Genomic DNA, 19292 nt, shown 5'->3' on the forward strand with positions numbered 1-19292 from the left:
AGAAAACAGGGGGGCGAAAAGTAGTTGTGGACGCTGGCCCAATCTTGAAAAAGCCCCAAAGAGAGAGTCAAATAATCGACTCTCTATTGAACGCAAGATGCACATACTTGAAGTGGTCAAGCAGATCAAAGGGCAAATCATAGGGTGCATGGTACATTGGAGTGGGGAACATGCAGGGAAGAGAGTTAGGTGACAACCTGCATGGGTGCCAAGTCTCCACAGATGGACAACCCTAGGAGAGAGTTTAAATACTCAAACTCAGAGAGAGAGAGAGAGAGAGAGAGAGATTATTTGATCACCACCTCCGACCTCCCCCAAATAACACATCCGCCCTTACAACCACCATAGCCTGATGAACAATATGAACTCCGGTTGAACTTCAACCAGAAAATTCATCCCAACCCAGAAACCGCCCTGAGCCACCTTTAAACAACATGAACTCCGGTTGGACTTCAACCAGAAAGTTCATCCCTACCTATAAATCACTTAGAAACCTCAAACCCTAAACCCTAAACCCTCAAAACCAAATTGTTTCCTCTTCTTCTTTATGCTTCAAATTTTGTCTCGCTCTCCTTTTTCTCTTCCTTCTTGGATTTTGTTATATGTGTTATTGTATGTAATGTTGTGTAATATTTTTGTTGGTTAGACTTGTGTAATTGCAAGTTTTAGCTCTTCTCACTCTGAATTTCAAAGTGAAAGTCAGAGTAGAATTAATGTTTGCTTGAGCTTTTAGTGTGAGGATTTGACGATGGTGAATTAAGGTGAAGCAACTCAACAGAAAATATGTAGCTCTAAGCTCACATAGATTAATTCATATAGGGAAATAATATATAAGTGAACCGGGCCTAATGAGATTTCTACAAAGTGACTCTAATGGGAAAATGTGTGTCTTCTTGAATGAAACAATTGCTTAATTTATATAGGGTAGCTGACACGTATGAAATATTTGGAAGTCTGTGAATGAAATTTTGTTATGCATCATACATGTGAGTTTGTGAAATTTCAAATGAATTGTAATACCAATGCGTGCATAAATTTGTGGTCCCCATCTGATTTTCTCTAATAGAAATTATCCTCATTCTCCTTTTTGTCTTATTGTGCATATGAGTAAATGGCTTCGATGAAGTTCAAAGGAGATAACATGGATTTGAGAAGGATTTGATTAAAGACAGCTCAAATGGAGGAGACTTAGGGATAGCTTGAGAAGTTGATGGCGAGGTTACAAGGACAAGGGCTTGATGTAGCTTAGCTCACACGAATGACTTGACTTGGACAAATGGAGTTGACTTCCTTTCTCCTTTTTTGTGCTTTTTATTGACTTTATGCATATTGATGTAATAAGAGGCACATATGTAGTGTAATATGAATATAATGATATGAAATGTGTACTAAGTACACTAATATGAATGCAAAACAAAAATTCCAATAAAAGTTTCAATTATTTAATTGCAAATAACGTTGTTTATTATTATTAAAACAAATCAAAGATGAGATGAAATTAGGAATAAAAAGGGAAAAGATAAAAAGTCAACCTTCTTGACTTTTGTCTCATTCCCTACTAGGTGTTAATGGATGCATAAAAATAAAATGCAATGCAAATGAACTTAGTAGCAAAACTCAAGCAAAAGGTTCAAGTCTTGACATATAACTTCCAATCTAATGAAATATTGATGGATGACAATGATGCAGATGAATAATGTCTAGAGAAAATAAATGTGAACTGACTAACTCTTGGGCTAATTACATTTAAATATTTGATTACTAAAACAAACAAAAACTCACAAAGATTCAGATGACTAATAGTACTCTTGACTATGAATTATCTAAGTCTTTGAGACCTGATGTAAAAATATGAAAGACAACATGAGACTAGGGAATACTCTTGATTCCTTAGTCCATGGGTGAATGAATGTCATGCTAATGAGATCAAATGAAATGTCAAAACCCTGACTTTTCACTGAAACCCTGATGAATGTTTATGCCTGATGGGATGCATGATCAAATGGAATGATCATGATATGTTGATGCTAATGAAAAACATAGGGTAAAATTTAGAATATGACACAGTGGAAACAATCTCACCCCATAATTCATTAGGTAGATGCTTGTCCTTCAACGTGTTTCTCACCATGTTCATGATGATCCTATTTTTTCTCCCTGTAGGCCTATTTTGTTGAGATGTGTATGGTTACACCACCTCATGAACAATTACTTCTCTTTGACATAATGCATCAAAATGATAGGGCTACTATTCTCATCCACCATCCATTCTTAATATCTTGATCTTGTGACCATTTTGCCTTTCCACCATAAATTTGAATTTAGTGAGCACATCAATCACATTACTTTTCCTTTTAATCAAGTATGCTCAAATTTTATGTTAAAATAATCTATAAATGTGACATAGTACTTATTACTTCCAATTGAATCCACTTGGTAATACAAACACGCCAGAGTATATAACTTCAAGAGATGCTCTAGAGTTGTTTCTGCATCCTTGCTGAAACTATTCTTATGTTGCTTGGCCTGCAAACATTCTTCACACATTTCACTAGAAATTTGAATTTCATGTAAACCTGAAACCATGTTCTCCTTCTTCAAATGATTGATGTCTCTAAAGTTAAGATGACCATGTTTATAGTGCCATAATCAATTATCCCCACTAGCTACCGTTGCTAGACACTTTTACTCCGACACATCAAATTCAATCTTAAAGGTCATATTTTGAGACACAGGTTCTTTCAAGATTAATCTTCCACTTGAGCTATGCGTAGGAGATTACAAATTATGATCCTTTGCTAAACAGAAAACAGGATTGACTATCCAATCCGTCCAAGCGCAGGAACCATACCCCCAATGGTTCGACTCAAACCAAGTGCCAAGACAGGAGCATAACATTCCTAACAACAACATCCACATTTTTAACCCCCTTGGAAGAGAATCTCATTCCTCTGCAGCCACAATGCCCAACAAGAGGCCAGCCAAAACAGTCCTTCAATTCTGCCTCGAATCTAAGCTCTTAGGGAATACACTACTATGCGCTGCTAAAGAAGATTCCATAACAGGAACTTCCATTTCAAGCCAGTCAACAATTCCATCCCAGCACTGAACAGCAAATGAGCAACTCACAAACAGATGTTCTATTGTCTCTTCATCTGCAAAACAAAAGGGACAAACTAGGCTATGGCTTCCCGAAATGACAAAGCGTCTTTTCAGTTCCTGCTTTGTAGGTAATCTGTTCTGGAACATTCTACTCCCAAATACTCTGATTCTGCTAGGAACTTCGATCTTCCATAACATATCCATCTCTGCTTGCACCTCCGCTGCCAAATGAATACCTGCATTAAGCGCTTTCGATACTTTCGCATAGCACGCACTGACTGAGAATCCTGCTTGATCCTGCCACCACACAAATTTGTCTTTAATCTGCTTCTGACAGTCAGCAGACCTCCTTCGAACCCTGGAAGAAATTTCTCACTGCCACATGTTATCGATCCAAACTCCTAAATCCGCAACCTTTCCTTCTGCTTCTGAGAACTCAGCATATGCATCAGGAAATTCCAATATCACCTAAAACCACTCATTTCCAATTACTATCCTCCATCATATTCACATGAATGCATATTTCAATCATTGTATAACAAAAATTTATCATTGGAAATTCTCACACTTCCAAACACTTGTACATTTCTAGTTAACTTGGTTCAGCAACATAGGCTTTAGCAACTTATGTTCAATCATTGAAATATGTATATTCATGTCACAAATTCACAATCATAAGAATCCATTATAAAGCAATTCAAGGCTATAAACTACACACAAAAATTACAAGATAAGCTATAAGATAACGATATTCTTATATCTATTACCAATTACAAACATATCAATAATGTATCAACTTTTTTGGCAGTAGTCACTATATATGTGACATATTCATCCTCATACTTAGCTCACTATACTATATCATAATAAAAGAAAGTAAATTATACATTAATATCATCATAGTTTTAAATTGTAGTCTGCAATATGTTTATAATCAAGGAGAAGATTTTGTTGAGGAAGTAGGGGGTGAGCCAGGGCTATGAGGAGGTGGGAATAGTGGAGGAAAAGGAAATGGTAAAATTGATTTTGGTGGTGGCGGCGGCGGTGGTGATGGAGTGATACCTGGTACTACTATTGGTGGAAAGAGAGAGAAAGGTGGTGGAGTTGATGGTGGAGGCTGAAATGGATTTGGAAGGAGTGGTGGAGGACTTGAAGGAGGAGGTTGAAATGGATTAGGTAGAAATGGTGGTGGACTTGGTGGTTGAAATGGATTTGGAATCAAAGGTGGACTAGGTGGTTGAAAAGGATTAGGAATCAATGGTGGTGGTGTAAAAGGGTTAGGAATCAAAGGTGGTTGAAATGGATTAGGAACCAAAGGTGGATTCAAAGGGTTTGGAGGAAAAAAGAAAAAATCTTCAACTTCATTTTTCTTAGGGTTTTGAGTACTATGCTTATTTTGGTCACAAAATTTTGGCTGTTTTATTGGCTTGAATGAGAAAAATCCAGCTGAAAAAATGTGTTCATCTTGCAACTTTTTCTTTAGGGTTAGTGAAAATGAAGTGGAAGTTGAAGCAATAGCACAATTTGGTTCATTGCTACTTAACAACTTGAAGTTACACCCTTTGATTCTCTTCACATTTTTTCTCACTAAGAAAGGTAGCTTTACTTTGAATTCTCCTTGTTCATTAGTCTTCACTTCTTTGTAGAATCTTTGTTTTGTTTTTCCTAGTTTGCATTCAACAGCTATTGATGCACCTATACATTTTGGACAAGGTTTTAGAAATTTTTATAACATGATATAAAATATAGATCAGATACATTAACTATTACTTATAATAGTGATTGATTGGAGGGTGAATTACCTGAAATGAAGCGGCTTTCTTGAGAGAAAGTTTGTTGAAAACATGTGTCACAAAAGACAGTGCCAACTACAGCAGGCGAAGGATGAAGCTTCTTGTTGACATGTTTTGCTTCTGAAAGATTTGTACCAAATGTGAGAGTGAGAAACAAAATTGTAAGAAACCAAGACATTTTGATAAGGTTTGAGTTTGGATGCAAATGAAAAATTGTAATGTGTTTCTAAATAAATAATGTTTAGCATTGAAAATAGAATAAGAATAGAAAAAACAAGCATACCTACTAGATAAGTTTATGAACTAGAGTTTGTTTTACTAGGAAAAATCCAAAAAGTTTCACTAGGTATATTTTGGAAGTTTGTTCTTAGTTGATGTGAATGAATGGACTATAATTGAATCACTGTTGAGTCACGAGACACATAGAAGAACCACATACTCTATGAGTACAAGACACTTATCAACTATGTTAGAATGACATGTGAAATATATTGTATAGTTATGCATGTGAATAAATATTAGTACTATTAATGCATAAAACTATCATAGTTTTTGGAAGTTTGTGTTTGGTTTGGGAGTATGGGTTGATATTGTTGAAAAATTAGAGTGGGAAGAAGATAATAATGTTGTTGGAAGTGATTTATGATTTCATAAGTCATACTAAATACAAAATATTTTGATATTTTTCACTATGGACAAATATGTGATCAAGTTGTTTGGTGAGATTAGGAGTGTCTTGGATAAACTGATAAATGAACGCCCTTACAATAACTTGAAAATTTTCTCCTTGCATTTTTTGTTAAAAATTATAATGACACTTTCATAATGAAGGGTTTTTAAATAAAAATAATAAGCATTTGGAAGGAAAAAAACATATATAGAAAAAAAACACATTGTTTTGAATTCTATAACTTTGATAATTTTTTTGAGATAATTCTTACATATGTGTACTCAATAATAGTCATTAGTTTAATTTTATTGATTATCTATAACGATAATCCTTCATAGGGATTTCAGTTATTTCATTAGCGTATATAAAGGGTGTTAATTCCCTTTGAATCGATACGAATCAGTTTTTTTTCTTTATTATGTGTCAAGCTATATGCACATTAATATGGTATCACTGATAGAAATATTTTTTTGTTACTCTCTCTTTCCCCATCACTTGGCTTTTTTCCTCTTTTCTTTGCCTCCGTGTGATCTCTGCGCCTTATCCTTCCTTCTTTAGAATATCTTTTCTCCAATTGGCTTCTCAAGATTCTCGTCGAAATCCATCCTCATTGCCTCTCTTTTGTTCAACATTTCTTCCACGTGTCGGTCTCTTTTTGGTCATTTGGGATTTCGTTCTTATCCTCACATGTTTACTCTAGATAACATTTTCACTTACCCTCAATTTTTTGCTTTTCTTTCTCTCTCTTCATCTGAAATTCCCATTGTTCTCTCGGCTTCTTCATACCAAGAACTTCCTTCCCTAGAAATTCACATAACCACCTTTTTCCCCACTAAAATCAACCTTTTTTTCATAAATAATCAATTATCTCTGTTTTCTTTTTTATTCTTAGCATCGTATCAACCAATTTCACTATTTCCCCTCGTTTTCTTCTCCCCATCAAAACCCTAACCATCTTTTTCTTTTCTATTTTCACCCCCTCTTTCTTTTCATCAAACATGACAGATTAGACTTACCTTCATTTTGCAACGAATTTGTCAAACCCTTATTACATTCATCCCAATGAAAACTCAACCCTCATCCTTGTTTCTCCGTTGCTCAATAGCAAAAACTACCTATCTTGAGCTCGTTCCATGAAGGTCATTCCCTTTGGCTATAAATAGAAGGCTTCTGAGTTCATTTGAAGAACACTTTGCGTGTCAGCTTTGCCCCCCATTGAAACCCTCTCATTCTAAAGGAAAACATGAGAAATTTCAATTTGAAATTTGAGTTTAATCTCAACTGTTGGAGATTCAAGAACTCCAGGATCCAAAGCCTTGAAACCTCTCTAATCACTTCCTGCTAGCTTCTCAAGTGTGATCAGATCGTGTTTGGAGCAAGCAACATCAAGAACTGCATAGCATTGAAGGTAATTTTCAGAAAACTTCATCTCTTCGATTCTCACTCAATTCTACTCAATTCTCTTGGATCTTTGGTTGTCTGAAGTCCTACCAATGTAGGCAAGAAAATTGAGTTGCTTAGAGGTCAAATCGAAGCAACTCATTTGACACACCTCAAAATTCAACTCCTCATATCTTTTTATATATTTGGAGTTAGTGGAAATTGAGGTCAGATTCGTGCTCTACGCCATTTTTTCTTTCAGATCATGTCTTCCTTTTGTATTTTGGTGATGGTTAAAGATGGACCAGTCCGGTGAGGTCCACCGGAGAAGGAGACCGGAGCTCTGGCTCTGGCAATGTGTTGGCATCTCTCCCAGCCATAGGATCCAGTTGATATGTTTTAATCCCACGCGTTGGTTCTGAATACTATCCCTGCAGCGCATTGACTAATGTCCATTGTGGAACGCACGCTGAGAACCACTTGATCTGCCACCTCAATTAATGAGGGAGATCAAGTGGTCCACGTTTTTTTGCTATTTTCTGATTTTCATTTTAATCCTTTTATTTTCATTAATTTATATTAATTTTAATATTGATCCAAAAAATATGAGAGTTTCACCAAAAAATTTCAAATAATTTCGTCTTTCATATTTTGAATTAAAATTATTTTTTGGATCATTATTAATATTTTTTATGATTTAATTGATTTTATGATTATTTTTAATTGTTTAAAAATACTTTTAAGTCTTTAAAAATTCTGAAATTTTTTCTCCAAGGTCCTTTGACCTTGTTTGACCTATGATAAATCTCATGGCTATTTCTTTGGTGTTTTGATGAGGTTTTAGGAATTTGACAAACTATACTTAATGTAAATGCCTTATTTTAGTATTTTTAATTTGAATAAATGTCAAATAATTGTGTTGACCAATTGTGATGACTTGTTTGAGTTTGACTCTTGTTGCTGGGCTTTGGTCAAGGTTGATTTGACTTTGTCAAGTTAATATCATTGGATTTAGGGGATTGATGGAATGTACATTCCATCTCCCAAAATGAATGGATGATATTAATTTGGTAAAAGTCCTCCTTTGACCAATTTGAGTTTTGATCCATTCCCCTCCCTTTTCATCTCACTCCCCTTCTTTATGCATTCATCTCATTTGGCCTATGATATCTCAAAGTCCTAAGGCTAGTTGATTGAAAAATCAACATAAGTATGGATGAGATGAGGTCACCTCTTTTGCATATTCTTTTTTATGTGTGGTATGTTTCATGAGCATAGTCCATTATACTATGTCTCTAACATGCATTAACACCAAAATTCTATTGCCCGGCCTCAAATAGTTGTGACTTCAACAGAAGTTCAATTACGATTACTTAACATAGCGCTAAATTTGTGACACAAAAGGCATAGCATTCTAGTTAGTGAGATTGCAAGTCTCCCCTCTTTCATGGTATTGTGTGGAAACTTGGTCTTTTTTCCTTCCTTTGGAAGATGTCTTGGCTCAAGGATCCATGCTTGTGATAAGTGGGTTGAGTGTTCTCCAAAGAATGACTTAAAATGAAAAGCAAAAGCAAAACAATACTAACTTCTAACTTATTAACAACTAACTTTTAATTTCAAGTCATTTACTTTAATGTCATTTAATTTTATTCATTTGCCATTATTCATACCATTCTAATTGTTTATGTTAATGCAATTTTCACTTTGTCCATTTGGACCATATTGTGTGATATGTCTTGTTTGTGTATACTTTGCTTGTTTGTGTGGTCTTTGACCATTAATGTACATAATAACAACAAAAACCCTAAAAAAACTTTTGTGTGGATTGTTGGCTTGATCTTGGACAATTGGACTTAGAATCTAGGCAACATTTCTATGCTAGAGGACTTGGCCAATGCCAATTTTTTGTGTAAACAAGTGCTTGCAATTTGGAACTTCATCTGATACATCATTCAAGATCCCTTTGAGTTCATCTGCAACATGATCATTGTGAAGCTGTTATTTTGAACATGTGACTTGTGAAATTCATCTGTTGCATGGGCTAATTTGAAGAAGATCATGGAGTGGCTAAGCTTGGATGTGGCTATCTTTATTTGATGCCCTTGCTCTTCAAGATTGATATAATTGTGCATTTGTGTGTTGCTTAATTCAAAATGTCCAAGGGAATCTGGGTTTCTATTTACATTCTTGTCTATTGGATTGCTACCCATTGGTCAGATCTTTTCAACTCTTAACTTTTAATGTTGTGCATAGGATTAGTCTCTTCATCTTCTCCCCATTTCTTAAATTTCAAAATCTCTCCCTCCCTTTTTAAAAATCTTCTTTCTTTGAACTTGTTTTGTTCTAAACTTTGACCACTTTGTAAAAAATATAAACTTTGGTCTTATGCCATTTCATTTTCAAACTTCTTTTCTTAAATCAAATTTGTAAATAAACTTAACTATACTTGACTTAAACTTTTAGAAAAGCCAAAAAGAACTAACTCATTCAAACCATTTTTAGGCCTTTGTTCCTTTCAAACTTAATTTTTGTTAAAAGCAATGCATTCACTTTAAAATTTGTATCACGAACTACGAGGTTTTGATCCCTCATTTTTATGTTGGTACGTAGGCACAAGTCCGAAGGTCTTGTCAAACACAAAAATATAATTAATGAATTATTTTCTCATCCCCCCCCCCCCATTCTATTTGTTTATAAACATCATTTTTGTACCAAATACATATGCACACAAAAAGGGCTCCCTGGGAGTACCTAGGACACTTTGGGTGTTAACACCTTCCTTCTGTGTAACCAACCCCCTTACCTGTAATCTCTGGCATTTTATTAGTTTTGATTTGAAAACTTCTTACTTCTGGGTTTTGTTCGTACTTTTCCCTTTTCCCTTGGAAACAATAAAAGCGCGGTGGCGACTCTTGTTATTTGATGTCTAGCTTATCCATAGCTTGATGATCATGAATTTACCGCTACACCTATCATCCATAGACAGACAGTTAGAGGGATAATTAGAGGGAAAAGACTCTCCAATCCTTGGAAGATCTGTTGAGAGTATGTGTTTTAGAATAAGGAGATAGTTGGGATAGTTATTTATCCTTGATTGAGTTTACCTATAATAAAAGTTTCCATTATAGTATTGGAATGTCGCCTTTTGAAGCATTATATGGTAGGAGGTGGTGGACACCCTTGTGATGGTATGAATTCGGTGAGAGCATTGTGTTAGGACCCAAAGTAGTTCAACACACTATCGAGAAGGTTAATATGATTTAGGAAAAGATGAGGATGTGGCAAAGCCAATAGAAAATTTATCATATTAAGCGAAGAAAATCCTTTGAATTTCAAGAAGGAGATCATGTATTCTTGAGAGTCACTTCAATGACTGGGGTTGATCAGGAATTCAACTCACGAAAGCTTAATCCTTGTTTTATGGGTCCTTATCAGATTCTTAAAAGAGTCGGCGAAGTTGCCTACCAAGTTGCATTCCTCTATCTCTTTCAAATTTCCATAATGTCTTTCATATCCCGTCGCATCTGATCCAATTTGATGATATGCAAATAAGAGAGAGCTTAACTTATGAAATGTCGCCCTTGCGAATTGAAGGTTGAAAGGTAAAACACTTGAGAGGAAAAGAGATTCCTTTGGTTAAGCCGTATGGGGAGGAACAATTGACGGTAGTGTGATGTGGGAACTAGAGAGCCAAATGAATGAGTCTTATATAAACTTGTCTGCTTCAGGTAAATTTTCCAGGATGAAAATTAAATATGTGGGGGAGAGTTGTAACACCCTAAAACTTTATTCGAATTTTATTTTATTAACAAATCGATTTTGTGTGTGTTATGATTTTTTTATTAGCATTATTATTTTGTTATTATTAAAGAAAAGAATTATGGGAATTAGCTAGAAAGACTAAAAATAAATAGAGTTAGTGGAAGAGGGGTTGGAAAAGTAAAAATTAGTGGGAGAAGTCAAAGAAATAAAATCATAATTTTTAAGGAGTTTAATTTCAGAATTTTAATTATAAATTAAAAAGGGGGAATTAGGGAGAAAAACATAGTACGCGTTCTTTTGGAAGAAAAAGGAGAAAAATCCCTAGCACTAAAAAGTTCTCTTCTTCTTCTCTAGCACTCCAAAAGAGAGTCTAATTCCTCAATAGGAAAACAATAAATATTATGCAAGTGAGTAATTATATTATTTTTAGGAGCTTCGCAATGAATTATGGACTAACAAAGTAATGGGGAGATTGTTCTATGAATTGGTATTTTGGCATTTATGGTAGTGGGGTTTCCATTGAACCCCAAATTGTATGAGTTTCTATGTGAATTTTCCCTATGAGATGATTATCCATAAACTTTATGTTATGAATCTCTCTCATCATCATCTAATCTTCTAGGATCATTGCATGAGAGAATTTTGGGTTGAGTCTTGCATGATTGATTCTATGAATTTTCATTATTGCCATGAATATGTGTGAATTTCTGCTTGCTTATGATATTTGAAGTGTTGCTAATCTTTAACATATGTTATTACATGATTAGTATGTGTTTACCATGTGTTTGAAGTGAGAAAAACAGGAGAAATAAGTGAAAATCAGAATTCTGGGTGATTTAATTCGAATTAGGGGGCTATGATTCAAGTAATAGGCTAAGATCAGCGCAGGATTTCAGTTATAATTGGTTTGATTTGAGTCCAGAGACCTATGATTCGAATCATAGGGTAAGACTGTGCGAAAAATTTAGTTATGTTTGTCATGATTTGAATCATGAGTTATGTGACTCGAATCATGAAGGCAAATTATATATAGAATCATGTTTTAGTTATATCTTGAGTTTAGAAATTCAGATTGAGGTGCGGTTAGATGCGTTAGAAAGCTAATGCAAAGAACTATATTTATGGAAAAGGATTCATGATGTTTATATGTATGAATATGTTGGTGTAAGCCCTAGAGGCCAATACTTTTGGTACTTGTATCGAATTATTTATTAATAATAAAAGGCTTTTTCTTTATTACGTTTGTTTAATAAAGTCCCTAGAATAGCTCGCCCGTTTAATGTATCAAGTGTGACTTGATCACGAGATCACATTAAACATAAGGACACTATTCTTAAAGTATCCGTAGTTGAGCTTTATTGTGAAGTGGGATAACACTAAAGCATGAAGACTATTATGTATATAGACTGATGATCACATCTCATGGATCATGGATAAGGAGTTATCAAGTCTTAAACATAGGTATGAATATTAAGAGTAATATTTATACTGGATTGACCCGCTATGAGAATACTATATAGAATGTTATGCAAAGTGTCATAAGTTATTCTCATGGTGATAATGGTGTATACCACTCTTCGGCCCGAAACCACTATGGACCCTAGGTGTAGAGTCGAGTGCTTTATTGCTGATCAAACGTTGTCCGTAACTGGATAACCATAAAGACAGTTGATGGGTACTCCACGAAGCATGCTGAGGGACATGAGTGACCTAGATGGAATTTGCCCATCCTGCATAACAGGATAAATGTCTATGGGCCCAATATTGAACTGGACAAGGATGACACGGTCTATGCCTTGTGTTCAATATAGACATAAGGGCAAAAGGGTAATTATACACGTAAGTATTATCACAGAAGGAATTGTCAGATCACATGACATTTTCATGTCTTGGGTAGCAGTGATGTGTTGCTAGATATCGCTCACTGTTTATTATGTTAAATGCGTGATTTAATATAATTGCCAACGTCGCGAAAACCTACAGGGTCACACACAAAGGACGGATTGATGAGAGATAGAGTAACTAAGGAACACCGTAAGGTACAGTGCCCTTAAGTGAATTGTAGAACATCGTAAGGTACGGTGTACTTAAGTAGAATACGAAATATGGTAAGGTACCACACGCTTAAGTGATTTTGGGCATATTAATAGATATGGGCCAAAATACACTTAAGTGGGCTTTTTAGCTTGAAGCCCACACAAGTGGTTCTATAAATAGAACCCTTGTGCAGAAGCATTCATTGCGGTTGCATTATTTTTGTTTTCTCTCTTTCTCTCTCTCTCACTCAAATCCTTCATTCGTACCAGCTAGCACTGAGATTGAAGGAATCCGTTCGTGTGGACTGAGTAGAGACGTTGTCATCGTTCAACGTTCGTGATCGTCACAAGAGATCTACATCAAAGGTTTCAATCGTCACAAGAGGTAAATATTCTATCACTGATCATGACCATTCATAAGGATCTCTAAAGGAGAAATTTTAATTTCCGCTGCGTTTTGGATCGCAATTCTCCTTCAGAATCATCCTGTGAATAATGAATATTTGTGCAAAGCCATATATGTTTTAGGACACAAGTCCAATATTTTTATGAAATGTTTTTATGAATTAAGTTGTGAGCGATGGATTAATTATGAGAATATACTTAGAACATGAGATCAACATTTGTAAAATTATTTGTGAAGCCCTAATATAAAGATTATGTTGAAGGTTCGACAAGAATCAATGTTGATTATGTTGAAGGTTCGATAAGAACCAATGTTTGATTATATTGAAGGACCGATAAAAACCAATGTTGGATTATGTTAGAGGTTCAACAAGAACCAGTGTTCCCTTATGTGAAGGTTCAATAAAAATCAATGTGATAAATATGGTTTGGAGGTTTGGATGAAATTCAGGTTTAATTGTTCATCATGCATCATATATATTAGAGTAGGTACCGTCTAGCAAGAGTGTGTAGTACGACGTAGCTCGCATGTGATCCTAGGCATTACATGTCTATGGACGTCTAGGAGAGTGTTATAGTATGGGCATAACTCGTATGTAATCCTAGAAGTAGAGTTTAACAAAGGGTGTTGTAGTGCATACATAACTCACATGGATTTTGTAGCGGTAAATTCAAGACCATCAAGCTATGGATAAGCTTAATGTCAATAAAACCAGAGTCGCCACCACACTTTAATTGTTTCCAAAGGAAAAGGGAAAAGTACGAATAAAACCCAAAGATAAGAAGTTTTCAAATCAAAACTAATAAAATGTCAGAGATTACGGGTAAGGGGGTTGGTTACACAGAGGGAAGGTGTTAGCACCCAAAGTATCCTAGGTACTTCTAGGGAGCCTTTTTTTATGTGTGCATATGTGTTTGGTATAAAAGATGTTTGGGAAAACTAGAATGTGAGGATGAGTAAATAATTCATTGATTATATTTTTTGTGTTTGACAAGACCTTCGGTCTTGTGCCTACGTACTAACATAAAAATGAGGGATCAAAACCTCGTAGTTCGTGGTAAAAATTTCAAAGAAGTTGGTGAATTACTTTTAATAAAAGTTTAATAAGAAAAGGCACAAAGGGACAAAATTTTGAATGAAGTTGTTAGCTCTTTTTGTCTTTCTGAAATGTTAAGTCAATATGATTAAGTTTATTTACAAATTTGATTTAAGAAAAGAATTTGATAATTCATTGGCATAAGGCCAAAGTTTCTAATCATTAAAACATGTCTAAGTTTGAAATCACAAGAAAAGTAAGTATTTGAAAAGGGGGAGAGATTTTAAAATTTAAGAAGTGGGAGGAGATGAAGAGGCTATCATAAGCATAAATTTAAAAGTTAAGAGTTGAAAAGATCTAACCAATGGGATGCAATCCAACAGACAAGAATGTCATATAGAACCCCATTTTCCCTTGGATTTTGAATCAAGCAATTAACACTATCCTAACATCATGGAGATCAAGGCATCAAATAAAGATAGCCTTATCCAAGCAAGCAATTCCCATAGCTAGCATTCTTTTTTGTCTTCCCATGTATCAGATGAAATATTCCTTGATCAACTCAGAGCAAAGCATCAAACACAAGATTAAAATAACAATTAAGCACAAAGGAAAAGTGGCAGATGAATTCAAACAAATCCCAAGGCTTGCATCAGATGAAGGCTTAGCTCACAATACTTCAGTCTCATAATGTTGGCATTGGTCAAGTCCTTTTGCATAGGGAATGTTGCCTAAATCTAAGTCCAAGAGTGCATATCAAGATCAATAGTCCACAAGATGTTTTTGAGGGTTTTTGTTGTTATTAGGTGTTTTAAGGTCCTAAGACCACAAACAAAACAAAAATACACAAACAAAATATACAATCACAAGATATGGCTCAAATGAGCAAAGTGAAAATGACATAAACATAAACAAGTTAAATGAAATGTAAATGGAAATAAATGATAAATGACTGAAATTTAAATTGCATAAAGTAAATGACTTAAAAGTAAAGCAAATATTAACAAGAATTAGTCAAATGTTAGTCCAAAGTCAGTTAAGTGTTAGTGGTGATTTTTAATTGTTTAAGTCATTCTTTGGAGAACACTCAACCATTCATTCATAAGTATGAATCCTTAAACCAATACATCTTCCATGATAAGGGATCCAACTTGGATAATTCAACAAGTATGCCACTAGCTCCCATGAAAGGAAAATGATGTCACATTACCATGCATAAAGGAAATGAATGTTAACCATAAATCTTACCAAATGGAACCTTGTGAAGAACATGTGCGCAAGTCCCTCAATTCTTGGCTAAATGAGATGATCTTGGACTTTATGGAAATCTGAGATCAAGGGGAACACCTTTCATGTTGAGCAATTTTCCATTTGAAGCTTGGATCATGATGAATTTTAAGGTGGAAGTTTGGAAAATCAAACATAAATGAAATTTTTCTAAGTACCAAGTCAAATGTTCACTTCTTCCACCTTGAATAACTTTTGCTATGGGCTTCAAATGGAAAATGTTCCTTCATCAAATTTGTATCTCTTTCAAACGTATTCAATTTGGTCACAAATTTGATCTCATTTAGGTTTGGCATGAAGGAGTTATGCATTTTAGAAGTTGAGGAAAATCTCTTGTTCAATGGTAATGGCCCAAAGTGACCTATAATGTTTCCTCTTGGAACATGCATTTTCAAGTTGAATTTTAACTTTTTAAAAGAATCAAATTTAGAGAGGACATATTGAAATTTATCATGAAACTTGGATGGCCTTCATCTAATAAAAATTGAGCAAGTATTGGTCCTTGGAAGTTGACCTCCTAACTAGGGTTCAGACAAAATGACCTATAATCTTTCACCATATAAAATGACTTTCCAAGCAAAACTAGATATTGACTTAAACATGAAAGTTGTTTGGGATGTCATAAATTGTAAGAGATAGGGTCTAGTGAACCCCAGTTTTGACCAGTTGACTTTCTCTAGTCAACCACCATGAACCAACTTGCAAACTTGAAGTTATCTTGATCTCTTGGAATCATGGAGGATAATATATGTATAATATGATGTAATGTGAAGTATACTTTGAAATATTTGATCAAATGTTGAAGAAACTTGCTGAGGAAGTCACACAAGATACCCAGATGAATTAAAGCTTCCAAGGCAAACAAGCTTCAAACTCGTGATGAATTCTTGATCAAAATGATAAATGAAGAACATGGGGACCCATATATGATGTCTAGAGTCAATGTGAACCATCACTTGATTTATCTCCTTGCATTGAGGGTCTCAAATCCTAGATATGAGCTTGATGAGGCCTTGGTGGATGCACACACTACCTACAAAAGAAGTAAAACTATACATAGACATATTTTTGGTATCTTGGTTAGTAAACAAAGAAAAATAAAGTATGACACAACCAAATGTGCTTGGTGACCTCTCCCAATGCAAACCCAATGAATGAGGGGTAAGGAGGATGCCAAGGTGTGATCCCAAATCCAATGCATATGATGAGGGATCTTAGGGTCAAAATTAGGGTCTTACAGCTGCCCCTATTTAAGGACATTCTAACTGAGGATGTGAAGGTTAAAATCTTTGTATCGACTCAGTAGAATGGACTTAAATAACAATATATAGAAACAAATTTTGGTCCCTAAGAGACCTCATGATGCATATGATATGAATGTTAAAATAACTCTTGTGGGGAATATATTGCCACAAAGAAAAAGAATTCGGAGAGACTGAAAGTCCACAGGAGTATACTGCATTCCGTAAGGAACACTCACTGGGGAGACAGAGACTCTGGGGGGATAAAAGCTATGCGTAGGCCAGGCTATGACTTGAGAACTGCTGGAGATACAAAGGGATTTCCATGAAAATAAATCAATGGAAGGACTCGGTTTGGGGAACCAGGAAAATCTGCAGGGGAAACGGGTAGATCAGGACAAAGCTGAAATACTCGAATCAAACAGGAAAAGGCGATTCCACTGAGGAAATACGCACTCAAACTCAACTAGGGAAGAATGAACTTCAACATAGGAGTACCAGAGATATATTATCTATTACTGGTTACTGGGTAGGAAGATAATATACTCTGACTGAGGGACATCCGTTACCGATTAAGGTAAACATATCAAGGATGACTCGCTGAGGAGAAAAAAATGTATTCATTATCGGTTATTGGGTAAGAATAACCTACTTGGAAAAAGATCAAATAGGATTTACAACTGCCGGTTACCAGGCAGAAGACCAAAGAGAGAGTATATGTCACTGGTTAAAGTGAACATATCGAGGATAAACTCAAAGGAAGAATATTCGTCATCGGTTAGTATGAACATATCAAGGATAGACCACCATGGGAAAGAGGAAGAATATCTGTTATCGGTTAGGGTAAACGTATCAAGGATGAACTGTCGGGGAGAAATAGGAATTATATCTATCGGTTACTAGATAGAATACCAAAGAGAGAATATCCGTCACCGGTTAGGATGAACATATCAAGGATAAACTCAGCAGGGGGAAGTAGGAATTATAACTATCGGTTACTGGGTAGAATACCGAAGAGGGGAGAAAATTCGTCACTGGTTAAAGTGAACATATCAAAGATAGACTCTCTAGGGAATGAAATAGGGATTACAACTACCTTTTTACTGGGTAGAAAACCAAAGAAGGAAGAATATTCGTCATTAGTTAGGATGAACATATCAAGGATAAACCACCTGGGGAAACATGGGAACGAATCCGCCGGGGAAAACAAAGGAAGTAGATTACATTTTACCGGGTATTGGGCAAAAGCAATGTACTGAATAATCGAGAAGGATATTACCGGTTATTGGGTAATAAACTCTTAGGGGACCAAAATATCTATCTAGGTAATAACTAGAAAGAAACAGCCAATCAAAGACTCAACCCAATGAGGATATAACTCAAGGAGACTGGTTCCATCCAGATAATTACCTGGGGAGGAAACTGAAATACTAATCATCCATGAGGAAATAACTCAGTGGGGAATGAGAAAGGTTAAAAAATTTATGCTTAAGGGGATGACACTCTACAATTGAAGGAGGACAGACACACCAAATCTGCATGGGGAGATAAAATCACCAAGGCAGGAGATCAGAAGAAAAATCAATGCGATAAAATGCTCAATGAAATATCTGATGTTGTATGAATATGCATGTATGTGATTATGATTATGCTGACAAAACAGCATAAAGGATACAAATAATGAAGATTTGAATTATCACTACAATACTCGGCTAATCTCAACAGGATGAAAACACCAACTGGAGAAGATGCTAAGGATGAAAATAAATCATTTAGCTCTGAATAAATCAACTCTGGTTGGGGAAAGGCATGGAGAACATGCTTCCAATTTGCTACAGAAAACTCTGTGGGGAGAAGAGAATATTGTTTAGGGAAGATCAACTAATCATGCCGAGGGTCAAAAATATAAACACTGTGGGGAATTTTAGGTCAACACCATATCGAATGGGAGACAACCTTGTAGGGGACTAAAATACAATGCTCAGAATCCAACACTGCCGGGAATAAGGGATCTTCATATCACAAGATGAACTCCGTCGAGGAATACAAGACATAAAACTCTGCATGAGGAGTTAGGCAAGTTGTCGGGGACGCTATGACCAAGACCATCATATTCCTCAATAATCATTGAATTCTTCTCGAAAATTGTGAAATAAACCAATTCCAAGGAAAAGATAATCGGGTCTAATTCACACAAAGGAGAAACTGCCGAAGTTATGCCACACAATTATGCTAGTGGGAAATCAAATAAGGGTTCCAAATCTCCAGAGCCTAATCAAAGATCATAAATAGGGGGATGCAAACATGAACACCTCAGCTGGGGAATATGGATTTGCAAAGGGAAATGATCGTCAACTCAACTACTGGGGATGATGAAATATTCAGGGAGAAACGCATCAACCAAGCTGGGGAGAAATGACGAATTGTTGGCGAAAAAGGTATTTACTAAACCAACTGCTTAAGGAAGACCAATAATGCTCCACACTTCAAGACTTACCTGTTCTCAGATTACTGTTGACATTCCTTACTGAAATCGATTAGTCTTATAGTGATTGTTTTCATTATTTAAGAAAAAAAAT

At 35.4% G+C, this 19292-nt stretch overlaps 1 protein-coding gene across 1 annotated transcript; it reads right to left on the minus strand.

Moving 5' to 3' along the window:
• Positions 1 to 3838: 3838 nt before the first annotated feature.
• On the minus strand, positions 3839 to 5180 carry LOC127120914 (uncharacterized). The gene is made up of 2 exons (XM_051051520.1): positions 4905 to 5180; positions 3839 to 4797 (listed from the first exon to the last, which is right to left on the minus strand). The coding sequence occupies exons 1-2, from the start codon at positions 5071 to 5073 to the stop codon at positions 4037 to 4039; spliced, it is 930 nt and encodes a 309-aa protein (XP_050907477.1). The 5' UTR covers positions 5074 to 5180; the 3' UTR covers positions 3839 to 4036.
• Between the last annotated feature and the right edge of the window lie 14112 nt (positions 5181 to 19292).

Source organism: Lathyrus oleraceus, chromosome 1 (genome assembly GCF_024323335.1).
Source record: "Lathyrus oleraceus cultivar Zhongwan6 chromosome 1, CAAS_Psat_ZW6_1.0, whole genome shotgun sequence".
Classification (NCBI taxonomy): domain Eukaryota; kingdom Viridiplantae; phylum Streptophyta; class Magnoliopsida; order Fabales; family Fabaceae; genus Lathyrus; species Lathyrus oleraceus.

Coding starts and splice junctions, on each gene's coding strand:
- LOC127120914 (XM_051051520.1), bottom strand. CDS start 5,073: ATGTCTTGGTTTCTTACAATTTTGTTTCTCACTCTCACATTTGGTACA. Junction 4,798..4,904: donor AGAAAGCCGCTTCATTTCAG/GTAATTCACCCT, acceptor CAAAATGTATAG/GTGCATCAATAGCTGTTGAA.